Here is a 14,836-nt window from a genome sequence, read left to right as displayed (position 1 = left end):
TGTCTAGACATTCTCTAAACATGAGAATTTAAAATTGACAAGACCAAAGATTTAGAGCTAGAAGAGACCTTCAAGGTTACTTGCAAATGGCCTGCTTTTACAGATAAAGTACCTCAGGCTCACAGAGGTTAAGGGATTTGCCTAAGGTCATACAGGGAGTAAGTAAGCAGGATCTCTTGACTCCAAATCTAGCTTTCTTTTCACTGAACCAAAGGTTGCTTTTCATTTTTTTTTAAACTGCTGGTTGAAATTATTAAAGCTTTAAAAAGAAAACCAAGATATATATAATAGAGAGCTGCAGTTTCATGAGTATAATCTTCTTTTTCAGTTGTACTGTGTATGTACAAATGCCCATTTTATTTGATGTTTGTTAAGTTCCAAATAAAAACATTTTTGAACAAAAATAATTATAACACAAAGGTTTTTACTTAATTAAATATTTCTCTATTTTGTCCCCAATTTGTATACGACCTTCCTCTTCACAGACTGATTTCTTTCTTCTGAATTTTCCTTTTAGTTATGGCAAGCGGTAAAACAACAAGCAAATATGCTGTGAATATGCAGCAAAGGTTTTAAATGTTCTTGGATCACTAGAGATGCCTTATCATTAATGTAACCTTTACAAACCATTCTGTTTTTCCTAGCCAAGCCCAGAAACAGCACATTAATCTCTTATCTCCCGTCTTATAAAATAGCTCTGTTCTCAGTATGAAACCAAAGACACCCTCCTGAAAGATGCTGGAGGCCTGATACTCTTGGGATAGGTCAGTAGCTCCCTGGGAGATGATTTTTATTACTAAGCTAGAAGTTGTTGTTGTAGAAATAAGACATAAGGCCTGGAAGAAAAGGCAATAGGTTTATAGACTTCTTTTGATAAACAATTCAATTCTATAAACATCCATTAAGAGGCTATTCTATGTCTGTCACTGTGCTAGGTAAGCATGAAGGATATATAAATGAAAAATGACACAGTCTCTGCCCTCAAGGATCTGTAATCTAATAAGGGGGATAAGACATTCAGGCAAATAAGAATCATAGAAGGTAAAATGTGAGAGGCAAAAAGGGAAAGGGCTATGAGAAATTTCAAGAGAGAGAGAGTCATTTTAGCCTAAGGAGTCAGGGATGGTTCCACGAAAGAAGACACACCTATGTCTGACTGGAAAGGAAGGAAGAAAGAAAGAAGGAAAGGAGGAAGGAGGAAGGAGGAGAGGAGGAAGGAGGGAAGGAGGAAAGGAGAAAAAGAGAAAGAAAGAAACAAAGAAGGAAGGAGGAAAGGAGGAAAAGAGAAAGAAAGAAACAAAGAAGGAAAAGAGAAAGAAAGAAAGAGAGAGAGAAAGAATGGAAGAAAGGAAGAGAGAAAGAAAAGAAAGAAAGAAAGAAAAGAGAAAGAAAAAGAAAGGGAAATAAAGGATGAAGGAAGGAAGAAAAGAAGGGAGGGAGGAAGAAAGGGAAAGAGATGAAGGGAGGGAAGGAGGTTCTGAATACATAGATATGGGGGTGGAAGAGAGTGTATTCTAAACATTAGGCAGTGTAAACAAAAGTGCAGAGATAGAAGAGAAAAAGAAGAGAACAGGGATAATGTGTAGTCTGATATGAATGAAATTAGAATACATGAAGACACCCTAGAATACAACCTAGTAATAATATAAATCTGGACAGACAGATGGGAACCAGAGTCATGAATTTAAGCATTATCCAATAAGTTTCACAGACTGTTAGACTTGTTGTTTGTCCTTCGTTGCCGAAGAAGACCATGCCAACTGAGAAATGATGACATGACTTGCACTTGACTTTGTTTTGAATGAGGGAGGGCTGTGCAGGTCACCGGCCTCACTTCTCCTCCAGAGCCATCTGAATCCAGTGACCAGATATTCCTCAGGATGACTGGAGATGACCTAGAATGCAATGGGAAACCTTAGTCCCTAGCCACAGAAGGCTCAATAGTAGAGTGACATGGTCAGAGCAACACATTAGTCCTGGAGTTGAAATACGAGCTATACAGCTGGTAAGGGTAGAATAGGAAGAGTTAGAAGGCTATTACAACATTGTTGACTGGAAACAATGAGGGATGATGAAGAGGGAGAAAATGACACAATTTCAATTTAATTCAATTCAAAGGTATTTGTTGACTTTACAACTTGTAGCATATGTGGGATGAGTGACTTACTCTAGGGGATCAGAAGGATTTGTCGAAAAGCATTCAAGAAGGTAATCTTTGTAAGAAAAATAGACAGGTAATACAAGGAAAGAAGTTAATAAAAGAAGGAAAAGGAAGTTGGGTATGGCTATTAAGGTGTTAATGTATTAACAAGAAGCAACAAGCTATTTATCGGAGCAGTTCTCCAGGGGAGCATCTAGAAAGTTCTAATTTCCAGCAAGTCTGAAGAGCAGGGAGAAGTTGATATGGTCCGCATCAAGCAAGTGATGTTTGTACCTTTGCTGTGGTCAAGTGATTTCTATATGTATTCCAAGTACAGTCTTCCTTCTAGAAGAAAAAGTAAAAAGGCTAAAGGAAAGCATCTCCACTCTCTAGATTACAGAAGAGAAGGAAATATTCCTAGAAAAATGGAGGAAAGACTTCAAGATGAAATGGAAAAAGAGAAAAAAATCTAAAGAAGCAGAAAGGGAGTTTTAACCTGTGTCTGGTGGTTGGGGAGTGGAAGGATACCATAAAGAGGAAAAAGCAAAGAAGAAGGTATAGAAGGCTTAGTGAATATTTGGATCTAAATCCCCTTTGGACTGTGAGCTCTTTGAAAGTCTTTTGAATGTCTTTTTGAATGTCTGTGTTTGCTTTTCTATGTATCCCTAGTGCTTCACATAGTACTTAATATGTTCTTGTCCTTGTTAAGTTGTTTTTGGTTGTGTCTGACTTTTCATGACCCCATTTGAGGTTTTCTTGGCAAAATTACTGGAGTGGTTTGCTGTTTCTTTCTCCAGCTCATTTTACAGATGAGGAAACTGAGGCAAATAGGGTTAAGTGACTTGCCCAGGGTCACAAAGCTAGTAAGAGTCTGAGGCTAGACTTGAACTCAGGAAGATGAGTCTTCCTGACTTCAGACCCAGAACTCTGTCCATTACACCATCCAGTTGCTAGTACCTAGTAGGTGCTTAATAAATGATTGCTGACTGACTGTGATATGAATCTCTTCTCAAAGAGAAGGGAGATGGATACTTTGAAGATAAATGGATGAATGAATAAATTAAAAATATTTACTAAGTGATTACTATGTGTTAAGCACTATGTTAAGTGTTAGAGATACTAATACATGAGCAAAGACAATCCTTTGTCCTCCGGAAACTTTTATTCAAATATGGGAAACAATGCATACAGAGGAGTAGTGACCAAGGAAGGTACTTTGGTCTGGGAAGAAATAGGGATAGTATGGGTCTATAGAGGAGTAGATTGACATATTGATATAATTCCATCTAGTAATAATGATCATGGTTCTAGAATTTGGATTGGAGTGGGGAGAAGAGGGAGAGACACCTGGTAGCCAGGCAGTGCATGAAGTGAAGCATGATGGGGCTTTGCTAAAATAGTGGCCTAGGAGAGGTTACAAATCAGGACAGCAGGGCCTTAGAGTGGCATTTCCCCTAGGATACCAAGATGGCACATGACACCATCTTTTATGTTCTCTAGTTTTTTCTTCACTGCCATTTTCAATTCCAGATGTCTTTCCATTTTCCTCTAGTGAAAGTGACTAGCTGCAGGAAAGGGGACTCTCCTTAGTTACAACCCCAGTATCTTTGGGAGCATGTCTGTCCCCACTATTCCTGAGTGCTTGTTCCTCTAAAGAGGGATGATTTTGTGGATTTACAGGAGTTGTCAAAGGAAATATCACTCATTGACAGAGAAAGAAGATCTAAGTAATGGTAGTTGGACACTCTCTGTTGAAATGTATTTAAATAACTATTTGTTGATCTGAATGTAATAATAGTCTTCGCAATGCACTCTAGTGGATTAATGCAGGGAGTTATCTGATCAACTTAAGGAGCTCATAGTGAGATGAATTTTTATTTGGAACTTTGACTACATTCCTCTAAGGAATATGTGAGCCATGTCCGTTGATAATTTTATTGAGACATTAAGAGCATTTGCTGGGCACTGATGATAAATTAATTGACTTAGCTGTTGTAGCATAAACCTATGTGCTGAGCATGTAAAAATTGGAACCATTTTCAGAAACATCTTTTTTGCTGTCTTTTGGTGAAATCCTAAGAAAGATGAATGGAGAAGGGAGCAGCGGAGGTAAGAGCAGGTGTGTGACTGTGATCCCATGGCATACAGCTGTAAAAACCCTGGGTACACAAATAGCACCCCTCCAGAAGCCACTCATCATGAAGAAAACATTGCAGGTGTACATACTCTTACACACTAAATTTGTAAGTAGAGTTCCTGGACCCCTGACTTCTAGGAACTGAGGTTTTAGCCTTGACTCTGATTAGAGAACCAAAAAAAAATCCAAAGAGCTGGTTTTGGAGCTACCCCTGTGATTAAATTCTGCCTACTTGAGCATGTTGCTCTGGGCTTTGGATTACACATGTATTTAAGATGTGACAAAGAACCTACCCAGATTTTACAAAATGGATGATTACAACTCATTTCTGGTGTTTCTCATAGGCACAAATACTTGCAGTGTAGATTGTTAAAGATTTCAATCACACATTCACTCACACACTTAAATCAATCAATAAGCATTTATAAAATACCTATTTTGTGCCAGACACTGATCTAGGGGACACAGAAGCAAAAAGGAAACAGTCTCCTCCTTCAAGGAAGGAGACAATACGTGATGTAAGCATCTGCAAAGCAAGAATATCCAAGGTAGACGCAAACTAAATCCAAGGTAATTTTGTGGGAAAGCACTGGCAGCTTCAGGGAAATAGATGAGCTTTGAAGAAAAATAGGGATTCTAAGTGAAGGGGGTGAGGAAGGAATGCATTACAAGCAGACATGGGGGACATACTGAGAAAGGAGATGGGATGCTGTGAATAAACATTTATTAAGCACCTACTATGTGCCAGACATTATGCTAAGCTTGGGGGACAGAAAAGAGGGCCTTATGGAATTCAGAATCTAATGGAATGGTTTGTATGCAGAACAGGTTGGCTGGAAGATAGAACGAATGAAGAGATCTAATGAGTAGTAAAACTGGAAAGGTAGGCTGGGGTCACATTAGAAAGGCATTTGAATGACAAATAGAGGAAGATTATATTTTATCTTAAAGGCAGCAGGGAGCTGCTGGAGCTTTTTTAATTGTGGGAAGCGCATAGTTACATTCATGCTTAGTACATTACTTTGACAGCCGTGTAGCAGATAAATTGGCAAGGGGAAAGCATGGAAGAAAGGGTCCAATTAGGAAGTTATTGCAAAAGTGGAGGTGAGAGGGAATAAGTACCTGAGCTAAGATGGTGACCATGTGAGTGGAGAGAAGAGAAGAGGCCATGTTAGCTTGTTGGATGCCATATCACGTTGTATGGACTCAGATTAAGCAGGCACTCCACTAAACCCTCCTCGTTTTTTAGCTGAGAATTCTCAGAAGCTCCCCTATGTTAGGATTCATGTATTTTTTTTTTAGCTCTCTGACTGGATACAAACAGAACATGGAAACCAGGAAGAAATTGTTCTGGTGATGAGCCTTTCTCTGATTATATGCCGGTCCCTTGAGACAGTCTATCTCACTTTTCAGATCTTACATCCAATTTCCTTCTTTCCCCATAGATCCAAAGCTGGCTCCCCAGCTACTAGATAGTGACTTCTATTATAATATATCTTGATACTGTGGTGGCTCTTTGATATCATCAATCACTGATATATCCTCCAGTGAAATAAATTGCAGCCCATGCTGTGTGACTCTTATACATGTCTCCCACAGGGGATTCACTCAGCATAGTGGAAGCCTTCTTTTAAATGTACTGACATTATATAGATACTAATGGAATATATGTGCATCTCTTACTCTGTCATCACAACTAGCTCACTTCTTTTCTTTTTTAATATTCTATTTTTCCCAATTATATGTAAAGATGATTTTGATAATTTTTTAAATAAAATTTTGAGTTCTAAATTTTCTCCCTCCTTTCTTCATCTCTCCCCTCCTGAATACAGTCAGCAGTTTGATGTGGGTTATGCATGTGCAATCATGGAGAGCTTGTTTCCGTATTACTTGTATTGTGAAGGAAGAAACAGAACAAAAGAAAAAACATGAAAAAATAAAGAAAGTAAAAAACAGTATGCTTTGATCTATAGTCAGACTCCCTCAGTGCTTTCTGTGGATGTGAATAGCATTTTCCATCATAAGTTCTTTGCAATTGACTTGGATCATTGCATTGCTGAGAAGAGCTAAGTCATTCAGTTTATGATCATACAATATTGCTGTTACTGTGTTCAATGTTCTCCTGGTTCTGCTCATTTCATTCTGTATCAGTTCATGTGTTTCCAGGTTTTTCTGAAATCATACCGTGCTTCATTTTTTATTTTTCATTCCATTACAATCATATGCCACAAAGTGTTCAGCCATTCCCCAAATGAGACCCAGCTTTTTTTTTTTTCCAGTCATACATCTCTCTTTTACATTCATCTGTACAATGGTAATGCCTTGCAATCTGATTTGTATTTATTTGATATTTACTCATTTATATATATTTTCTATCCCCCTTGTAGAATGCAAATGCCTTGAGTATAGAGACTTTTCCTTTGCTTTTGTATCCTCAGTGTCGGAAATTAGTAGTTACATGATAAATGCTTGTTAATTAATTGGTTGATTAGTTAGTTAGAAGGAAAAGATATCACCATTCTTCTAGTCTCTCAGGTTTATAACCTCGATTGTCCTGGACTCTTCATTATCCCTCAGGTCACATATACAATCAGTTGTCAATGCCATTTCTACCTTCACAAGCTCTCTTGCATCTCCCATTTCCATACCTTTGCATGGTCCGTCTTCCATGCCTAGAATATACTCCTGCTTTGGGGTTGCCTCAGAGGTACTCTTTTCCTTTAAAATAAACTCAAGTTCTATCTTCTGCATGAACCTTTTATTGATTTTCTCTTTCAGAAACTACCTTTCACTGAACTACTATGTGTGTGTATGTATGTGTATATATACATATCTGTGTGTATATATAAACACACATGTATATACACAGACATATATACATATATGTATGCATGTATACATACATATACATATGTGCTGACACATAGTACATAAGTGCTTAATATATACTTGATTGATTGAAAAGCATCTAAAAATGAGAGAGATCTGAAAGTTTAATGGCTACCTCAGGGGGTCAAGTGAGTGTCATTGGAGACCACACTGGAGGTTTCTAAGTAGAGGTTGGATAAATGGAAGAATCCAACCAGGAAATAGATAGGAATGCCCTCTACAACACTCTTACAGTGGTTACCCAGACTCCACCTGAATACCTCCAATGACATTATTGGAGGGGGTTCCTGTTAAAAAAAAAAGGTTGGACTAGATAATCTCTGAGGTGCCTTCCAACTCAGAGAGTCGATGGACCTGGGACTTCATTGATATAGGGATGATTTCCTCTTGGATGAGGAAATTTCCCCAACAAGTACAGGTTCCCTCCTTGTCTACAGCTTAAAGTCAGAGAATTGCCTCTAGCACTGAGATATTAAGTGATTCATCCAGGACTACACACCCAGTAAATATCAAAAGTTAGACTTGAACCCAAATCATTCTGGCTTCAAGGCCTGCCTCTGGCATATGTTGGCTTTGTGTTCCTGGGCAAGTCATTTACATTCTCAGTGTCCTAGGAAACTGCAAGACTATTATTTGCAGAGCAGGTGCTGATCAACGTTAGTGGAGGGAATATTCTCACAGAGAGTTCCCCAAGTCAATGAAAGGCCAGCCCTCTATCCACTTTGTCTTATAGTGATAGAAGAAAGAGCATTAAATTTACTATTAGAAGAAACTATAAAGTATTATCTGGAGGTAGCTAGGTGGTAAAGTGGATAGAGAGCTCAACTAGGAGTCAAGAAGTCCTTAGTTCAAACTTAGTCTCAGTGTGACTAGTCACTTAAAGACTAGTCACACTCAGTGTAGCAGGTCACTTAATCTTACTCTGCCTCAATTTTTTCATCTGTAAAATTGTTGTGAGGATAAAGTGAGATAATATTTGTAAAGCCCTACATAAATACTAGCTATATCTAAATATCAGCTATAATAGTTGTTTGTTTTTATAATTTGCCCATAACACTATTCATTTTCACCAAGACAACATAGGTGTCACCCTCTATTTCCAATCCCTTCCATTTAAATTCCACTTAAATCCCTGGAGAGTTTTCAGGTTTATCCTCTATAAAATTAAGGATTGAATATGTCTAAGTGAGAATGATAGGGCTCTATGGGACTGCGATGGGGATGTGTTTTGGAGGAAAGAATCTCGATTCTATCTTTCATTGCCAATGGTGGGTCTGAGTTCAGCCCCTCCTGCCTAGTGTGAGTTAGCTGGCTCACCAGGGCCTCATTCTGTCTCATTGGGTCTGAGTCCACTTTGGTAGGAGCACACAGTTTTACTTCTCTTTGGTTCTGTATTTGTAGCATGACCCCAAATCCAGATTCTGTGTGTCTACGTATGTGTATTTGTGTGTGTATCTGTCTGTTTCTAAGAAGAATCCTATGTAGGCATCATCCAGGAGAACTGTTCATGCTTTGTGACCACAACCCCAGGCGTTAAATCAGAGACCACAATCTGATCATACATCTAACTGCCATCCCCTGGTAGTGCATAAGCTCCTTTAGGACAGGAACTGTTTAATTTTTGTCTCTATATCCCCAGTGTCTTGCCTAATACCAACTCTTGTGTGGTTGGGGTTGGTGGGGGGAGTGTTTGGGGAGAGGGAAAGGGGTTTTATTCATATAGGGAACTTCAGGTGAAAAAATTCTGTCTAAATAATGCAGATAGCCAATTGCTTTAAAATTTATCATTTTGGAAAGTTACCTTGGGCACTGACTGGGAGGTTAAATGATGTGCCTGCCATCTCCTTGGGACTCCAAGGCTGATTTCTTACCCACTATTACTTGCTCTGCTCTCTGGCACAAAGTAAACGTAGGCACATATACATATACACACGTGTGTGTGTGCGTGTGTGTGTGTGTGTGTACTTAGTATAATTTGCTTACAATGTTCCCAGACCTCCTTAGGGAAAGTCCTTTGAGTTTTCCTTGGATACTTGTGTTTATGAGCAATCATTAAATAAATTCCTGTTTCCTGAGTCTAGGGAGCATGGAGAGAGACAGTGGAAGAAAAGCTGGCAGAAAGTGGAGGGGGAGCCCTGGAAAATGTAGTCAATAGAAATGCAAATGCCATGGGTCTTAAAGATTATTTTCTAGGTTAAGGGTCAAGTATAGAAGGAATGTAAAAGGACAGAAAGATCACCATGCAGATGTCATTGATGTCAAAGAAAATAATTGTTTTGTTTTCCCTAGGGGAAACCACAATATTTAGGCTCTACTGTGGCCGCTCCTGTTGTGAAGCTTGTGGACCAGGAGTATGAACCCCCCAAACTTTCCTATCACCCAGTTTTTTGTGGCCATCTTGATGGAGGGGACCTCCTTGCCGTGTTCGAACTTTTGCAAGTAAGTAGTCAAATGCAGGTAATTCCTCTTAGGACAACACCAAATATTAGGGTATAGCAGGTCACTGAATGTCCCAGATCACTGGAGACAACATCAGATACACTATCTCAGTGACCCACTACAATGCTAAGAACATTAGACATAGAGTTCAGATATCTGAGTTCAAATCCTGGTTCCTAAATTTACTGGCTATATGATGATGTGCAAATCACTGTATCTTTTCTGAACTTAATTTTCCTCATCTGTAAAATGGGGACAATAGTACTTTCACTACGTAACTCATAGAGTTGTTGTGAGAATAGTAACATAAACATTCATCTTTATGTAAATATGTATGCATAGTATAATATACTTCATCAGAGAAGCATTTTGTAAACACTGTATTCTGTAATATATTATGTATAATATTTTAATGCATATATTATTAATTTTTAACATAAATTTACAACATGTACACATTTATTTAGTGCATTAATGACTAAAAAGAGCTTTCCTGAGAGTTATTAATATATGATAATAAAATCACTCCATTCCACAAAAAATTAAAACAGAGAGCAGACCTCTAATTTCATTGGTATACAGAACTACCGGTTTCTTATACCAGTTTGGAGGTTAAATGACTTGCCCAAAGTTCATGAGCCACGATATGTCAGGGACAGGACCTAAATGCAAGCCTTCTTGGCTCAGAGACTGGCTCTCTACCCACTATGGCATGCTCTCTATGATTTACAATACTTGTCAGATGTTGACAATTACCTCCAGTGCTTCAGTGGAGCCAGGACCTCATTGTGATAGGCATTCTCTCCATTGGTGCTCTCCATCGGTCAGTCATGCCTTTTCTTGTGTGATTCTTATCCATGTTTTTCCATGGATTCGCCAGAGGAGCCGTCTGAAAGGCAAGGAGCCTTCCTCTAGATATTTTCATATTCTCTGGGTAGCAGACTAACACTCAAGCTGTCTGTATGATAGCCCTCAGTATCACTGTAAGACTGGTCCATACCCTTTTCTAACAATACACTTCCTCAGTGTCATCTCCTACACTTCTTTTTCTGAATAAGTCATTGTGGGAGGTAGAGGCTGTCACTGGCTGATGCCCACCATGAGTTTCTCCATTGCTATTTGGGACATCCATGACCTGGATCCCTTGGAGAAAGTGAGGATCCAAAGTTTGCAATTATATAGCAACTCCAGTTTATGTTGAAAATATGGGTTTGGTCCCAAGCGGGAGTGGGGACATGAGGCCTTGAGGCCGCATGTGGCGCTCAAGTGTGGCCCTTTGATTAAATCCAAACTTTACACACATACACACATGCATAATTTCATTTATCCTTATGACAATTCTGGGAGGTTAGTGCTATTTCATAGCTGGGGAAGCTAAGGTAGACAAAAGTTGTGACTTGCTCGGGGTCTCACAGATCATCCTTGTGATTCATTGATCCTCTTTGAGAATGAAGGACAAGCAAAAAAACACAACAACAGCTAGTAATGATCAGAGGCAGGAAAGGTTGAAGGCAAAAGGAAAAGAGGACATCACAAGATGAGGTGGATAGATAGTGTCATGGAAACAACAAACATGAGCTTGGACAGACTTTGAGAGATAGTGGAGGATAGAAGGGCCTGGTGTCCATGAGTTGTGGACTCCAATGGGGTCATGAAGAGTCAGATACAAGTTACACACAACTGAATGACTGAATAACAGCCTGTGCCAGGCACCGTGTTAAGAGCTTTACAAATATTATTTCATTTGATTCTTATAACAGCCATGGGATGTAGGGGCTATTAGAATCCTTATTTCATAGTTGAGGAAATTGAGACTGACAGAGGTAAGTGATTTGCCCAGGGTCACACAGCTAGTAAGTGTCTGAGGCCAGAGTATGAACTCAGGTCTTCCTGACTCCAGGTATGGTGCTCTATCCATGTCACTTCAAATTGCAAACCATTTTTTGGGTAATAGTTTATGAATGTGAAAATAGCTACAACATGTTCTATCTTTTCAAGGATTCTGTCCTTTCCAGAGGCATCAGTGAGCATGGTTGTTATCCATGTTATTAACATCACAAGGTTAGGGACTTACTTTCCAAAGACCTCTGACATCCTTTAGTGGCCCATTGTGGAGTTCTCTTCCTTTATTTTGGCTTGATTGAACATATTTATACGAGTAAAGGTAAAACTAACATATGCCAGTATTTAGGGAAGATTCCCTGGTAAGGAAGAGGGGTTAGGGTGGTCCATGCAGGAACAGAAGATTTATCCCTCAAAATCAGTTGGAGAGTCCAAAACCCAAACTAACTTCAGGACTGAGATCTAATTCATCCAGTGAATGAGTGAATCAATTACTAGGTGAAGCGAATCCATGAGAATATAGTAAAGATGAGAGTTTCAAATAATAACAATAATAGCATCTATTTTTTTTTCTTCTTTTCATTTTTTTTTAATTTTGTAATGTTTAACAATCACTGCCATACAATTGTGATTTTATCCCCCCCACCTACCCCTCACTCCCCCCTCCCTCCCCACGACTGCATACAATTCTGTATAGATTCTACATATACTTTCTTATTGAGTATATTTTCACTATAGTCATGCTATGTAGTCAGACTAAGATAAATGAAAGAAATCGTATAACAAATCAGAACATGATACACAAACACATACACATACACAAACATGATCTGCTACAATATGTGAGTGACTTCCATATTTCTCTCTCTGAGTGTGGCAGGCATTTTGCCTTGAGATCCTCCATTGGGATTTTTTTTTTTTTTTTGGTAAGAAGTTCTTGTGTTATTACAAAAATCTAAGTCTACCAAAAAAAACTCTCACACACTGTGGTTGTTGCTGTGCATAAAGTTCTCCTGGTTCTGCTCCTTTCACTCAGCATCAGGTCATATAAGTCCTTCCAGGCCTCTCTGAAGTCTTCTTGTTCATCATTTCTTATGGCACAATAGTACTCCATTACATTCATATACCATAATTTATTCAGCCATTCCCCAATTGATGGACATCCCCTTGACTTCCAGTTTTTGGCAACTACATAGAGTGCTGCTATAAATATTTTTGTACATGTGGGACCCTTTCCCATTTTTATGATCTCTTGGGGATACAGTCCTAGTAGCAATATTGCTGGGTCAAAGGGTATGCACATTTTTGTAGCCCTTTGGGCATAGTTCCAAATTGCTCTCCAGAATGGTTGGATGCGCTCGCAGCTCCACCAACAATGAATTAGTGTTCCAACTCTCCCACATCCTCTCCAGCATTTATCATTTTCCTGTTCTGTCATGTTTGCCAATCTTATAGGTGTGATGTGGTACCTCAGAGTTGTTTTGATTTGCATCTCTCTAATCAATAGTGATTTAGAGCATTTTTTCATATGATTATAGATAGCTTTAATTTCTTCCTCTGAAAATTGCCTGTTCATATCCTTTGACCATTTATCAATTGGGGAATGACTTGTATGATTATACATTTGGATCAGTTCTCTATATATTCTAGAAATGAGGCCTTTATCCCCGAGCTTAGCTGTAAAAATTCTTTCCCAATTTACTACATTCCTCCGGATTTTGGTTGCATTGGGTTTGGTTGTGCAAAAACTTCTCAGTTTAATGTAATCAAAGTTATCCATTTTGCATTTCATAATGCATTCTATCTCTCCTTTAGTAAAGAATTCTTCCCTTCTCCATAGATCTGATAAATACACTATTCCTTGCTTCTCCAGTTTATTCATGGTATCAATCTTTATACCTAAATCATGTACCCATTTGGACTTTATTCTTGTGTACGGTGTCAGGTATGGGTCTATGCCTAATTTCCGCCACACTGTTATCCAGTTTTCCCAGCAATTTTTGTCAAACAATGAGTTCTTATCCCAGAAGCTGAGGTCCTTGGGTTTATCAAACAGAAGGTTGCTATATTCCTTGCCTACTGCATCTTGAGTGCCAAGTCTATTCCACTTGTCTACCTCTCTGTTTCTTAGCCAATACCAAGTGGTTTTGATAATTGCTGCTTTATAGTGCAGTTTGAGGTCTGGTAGCGCTAGGCCACCTTCCCAAGCATTTCTTTTCATTAGTCCCTTTGATATTCTGGACCTTTTGTTTTTCCGAATGAATTTTGATATTATTTTGTCCAGCTCTAGAAAGTAATTGTCTGATAGTTTAATTGGTATGGCACTAAATAGGTATATTAATTTGGGTAGAATTGTCATTTTTATTATATTAGCCCAGCCTACCCATGAGCAACTAATGTTTTTCCATTTACTTAAATCTGACTTTATTTGTGCAAAAAGTGTCTTGTAATTGTGTTCATATAATCCCTGGGTTTGTTTTGGCAGGTAGACTCCTAAGTATTTTATACTGTCTACCCTAACTTTAAATGGGATTTCTCTTTCTATCTCTTGCTGTTGGACTTTGTTGCTAATATATAGGAATGCAGAAGATTTGTGTGGGTTTATTTTGTACCCTGCAACTTTGCCAAAGTTGTTTATTAATTCTAGTAATTTTTTACTTGAATCTCTGGGATTCTCTAGGTAAATCATCATATCATCTGCAAAGAGTGATAACTTAGTTTCTTCTTTGGCTATTTTAATTCCTTGGATATCTTTATCTTGTCTAATTGCTACAGCTAACATTTCTAGTACCATATTAAATAATAGTGGTGATAATGGACAACCTTGTTTCACCCCTGATCTTATTGGGAATGCATCTAGCTTATCCCCATGCATATAATGCTTGCTGAAGGTTTTAGATAGATACTGCTTATTATTTTATGGAAAGTTCCCTTTATTCCTACATTCTCCAATGTTTTTAGTAGGAATGGATGTTGTATGTTGTCAAAAGCTTTTTCTGCATCTATTGAGATAATCATGTGGTTTTTGTTAGCTTTGTTGTTGATGTGATCTATAATGCTAATAGTTTTCCTAATATTGAACCAGCCCTGTAGTCCTGGTATGAATCCTACCTGATCATAATGTATTAATCTCGTGATAAGATGCTGTATTCGTTTTGCTAGAATCTTATTTAAAATTTTTGCATCTATATTCATTAGGGAAATTGGTCTATAATTTTCTTTCTCTGTTTTGTCTCTTCCTGGTTTGGGTATCAAAACCATATTTGTATCATAGAAAGAATTTGGGAGGACTCCTTCTTCCCCAATTTTCAAGAATAGTGTATGTAGTATTGGAATTAACTGTTCTGTAAATGTTTGATAGAATTCACTTGTGAATCCATCTGGCCCTG

At 38.3% G+C, this 14,836-nt stretch overlaps 1 protein-coding gene across 1 annotated transcript in view; it reads left to right on the top strand.

The window, feature by feature from the left end:
* Positions 1–14,836, top strand: part of FER1L6 (fer-1 like family member 6) — a 222,837-nt gene that overhangs the window by 109,285 nt on the left and 98,716 nt on the right. The window contains exon 22 of the mRNA XM_072606566.1: positions 9,456–9,605. Coding sequence (XP_072462667.1) covers positions 9,456–9,605 — 150 coding nt within the window. The remainder of the gene's footprint in view (positions 1–9,455; positions 9,606–14,836) is intronic.

The sequence above is a fragment of the Notamacropus eugenii genome, chromosome 4 (assembly GCF_028372415.1).
Source record: "Notamacropus eugenii isolate mMacEug1 chromosome 4, mMacEug1.pri_v2, whole genome shotgun sequence".
NCBI classification, from domain to species: domain Eukaryota; kingdom Metazoa; phylum Chordata; class Mammalia; order Diprotodontia; family Macropodidae; genus Notamacropus; species Notamacropus eugenii.
Note: the sequence above shows the minus strand (reverse complement) of the source record. Positions and strands in the feature narration are given on the sequence as shown.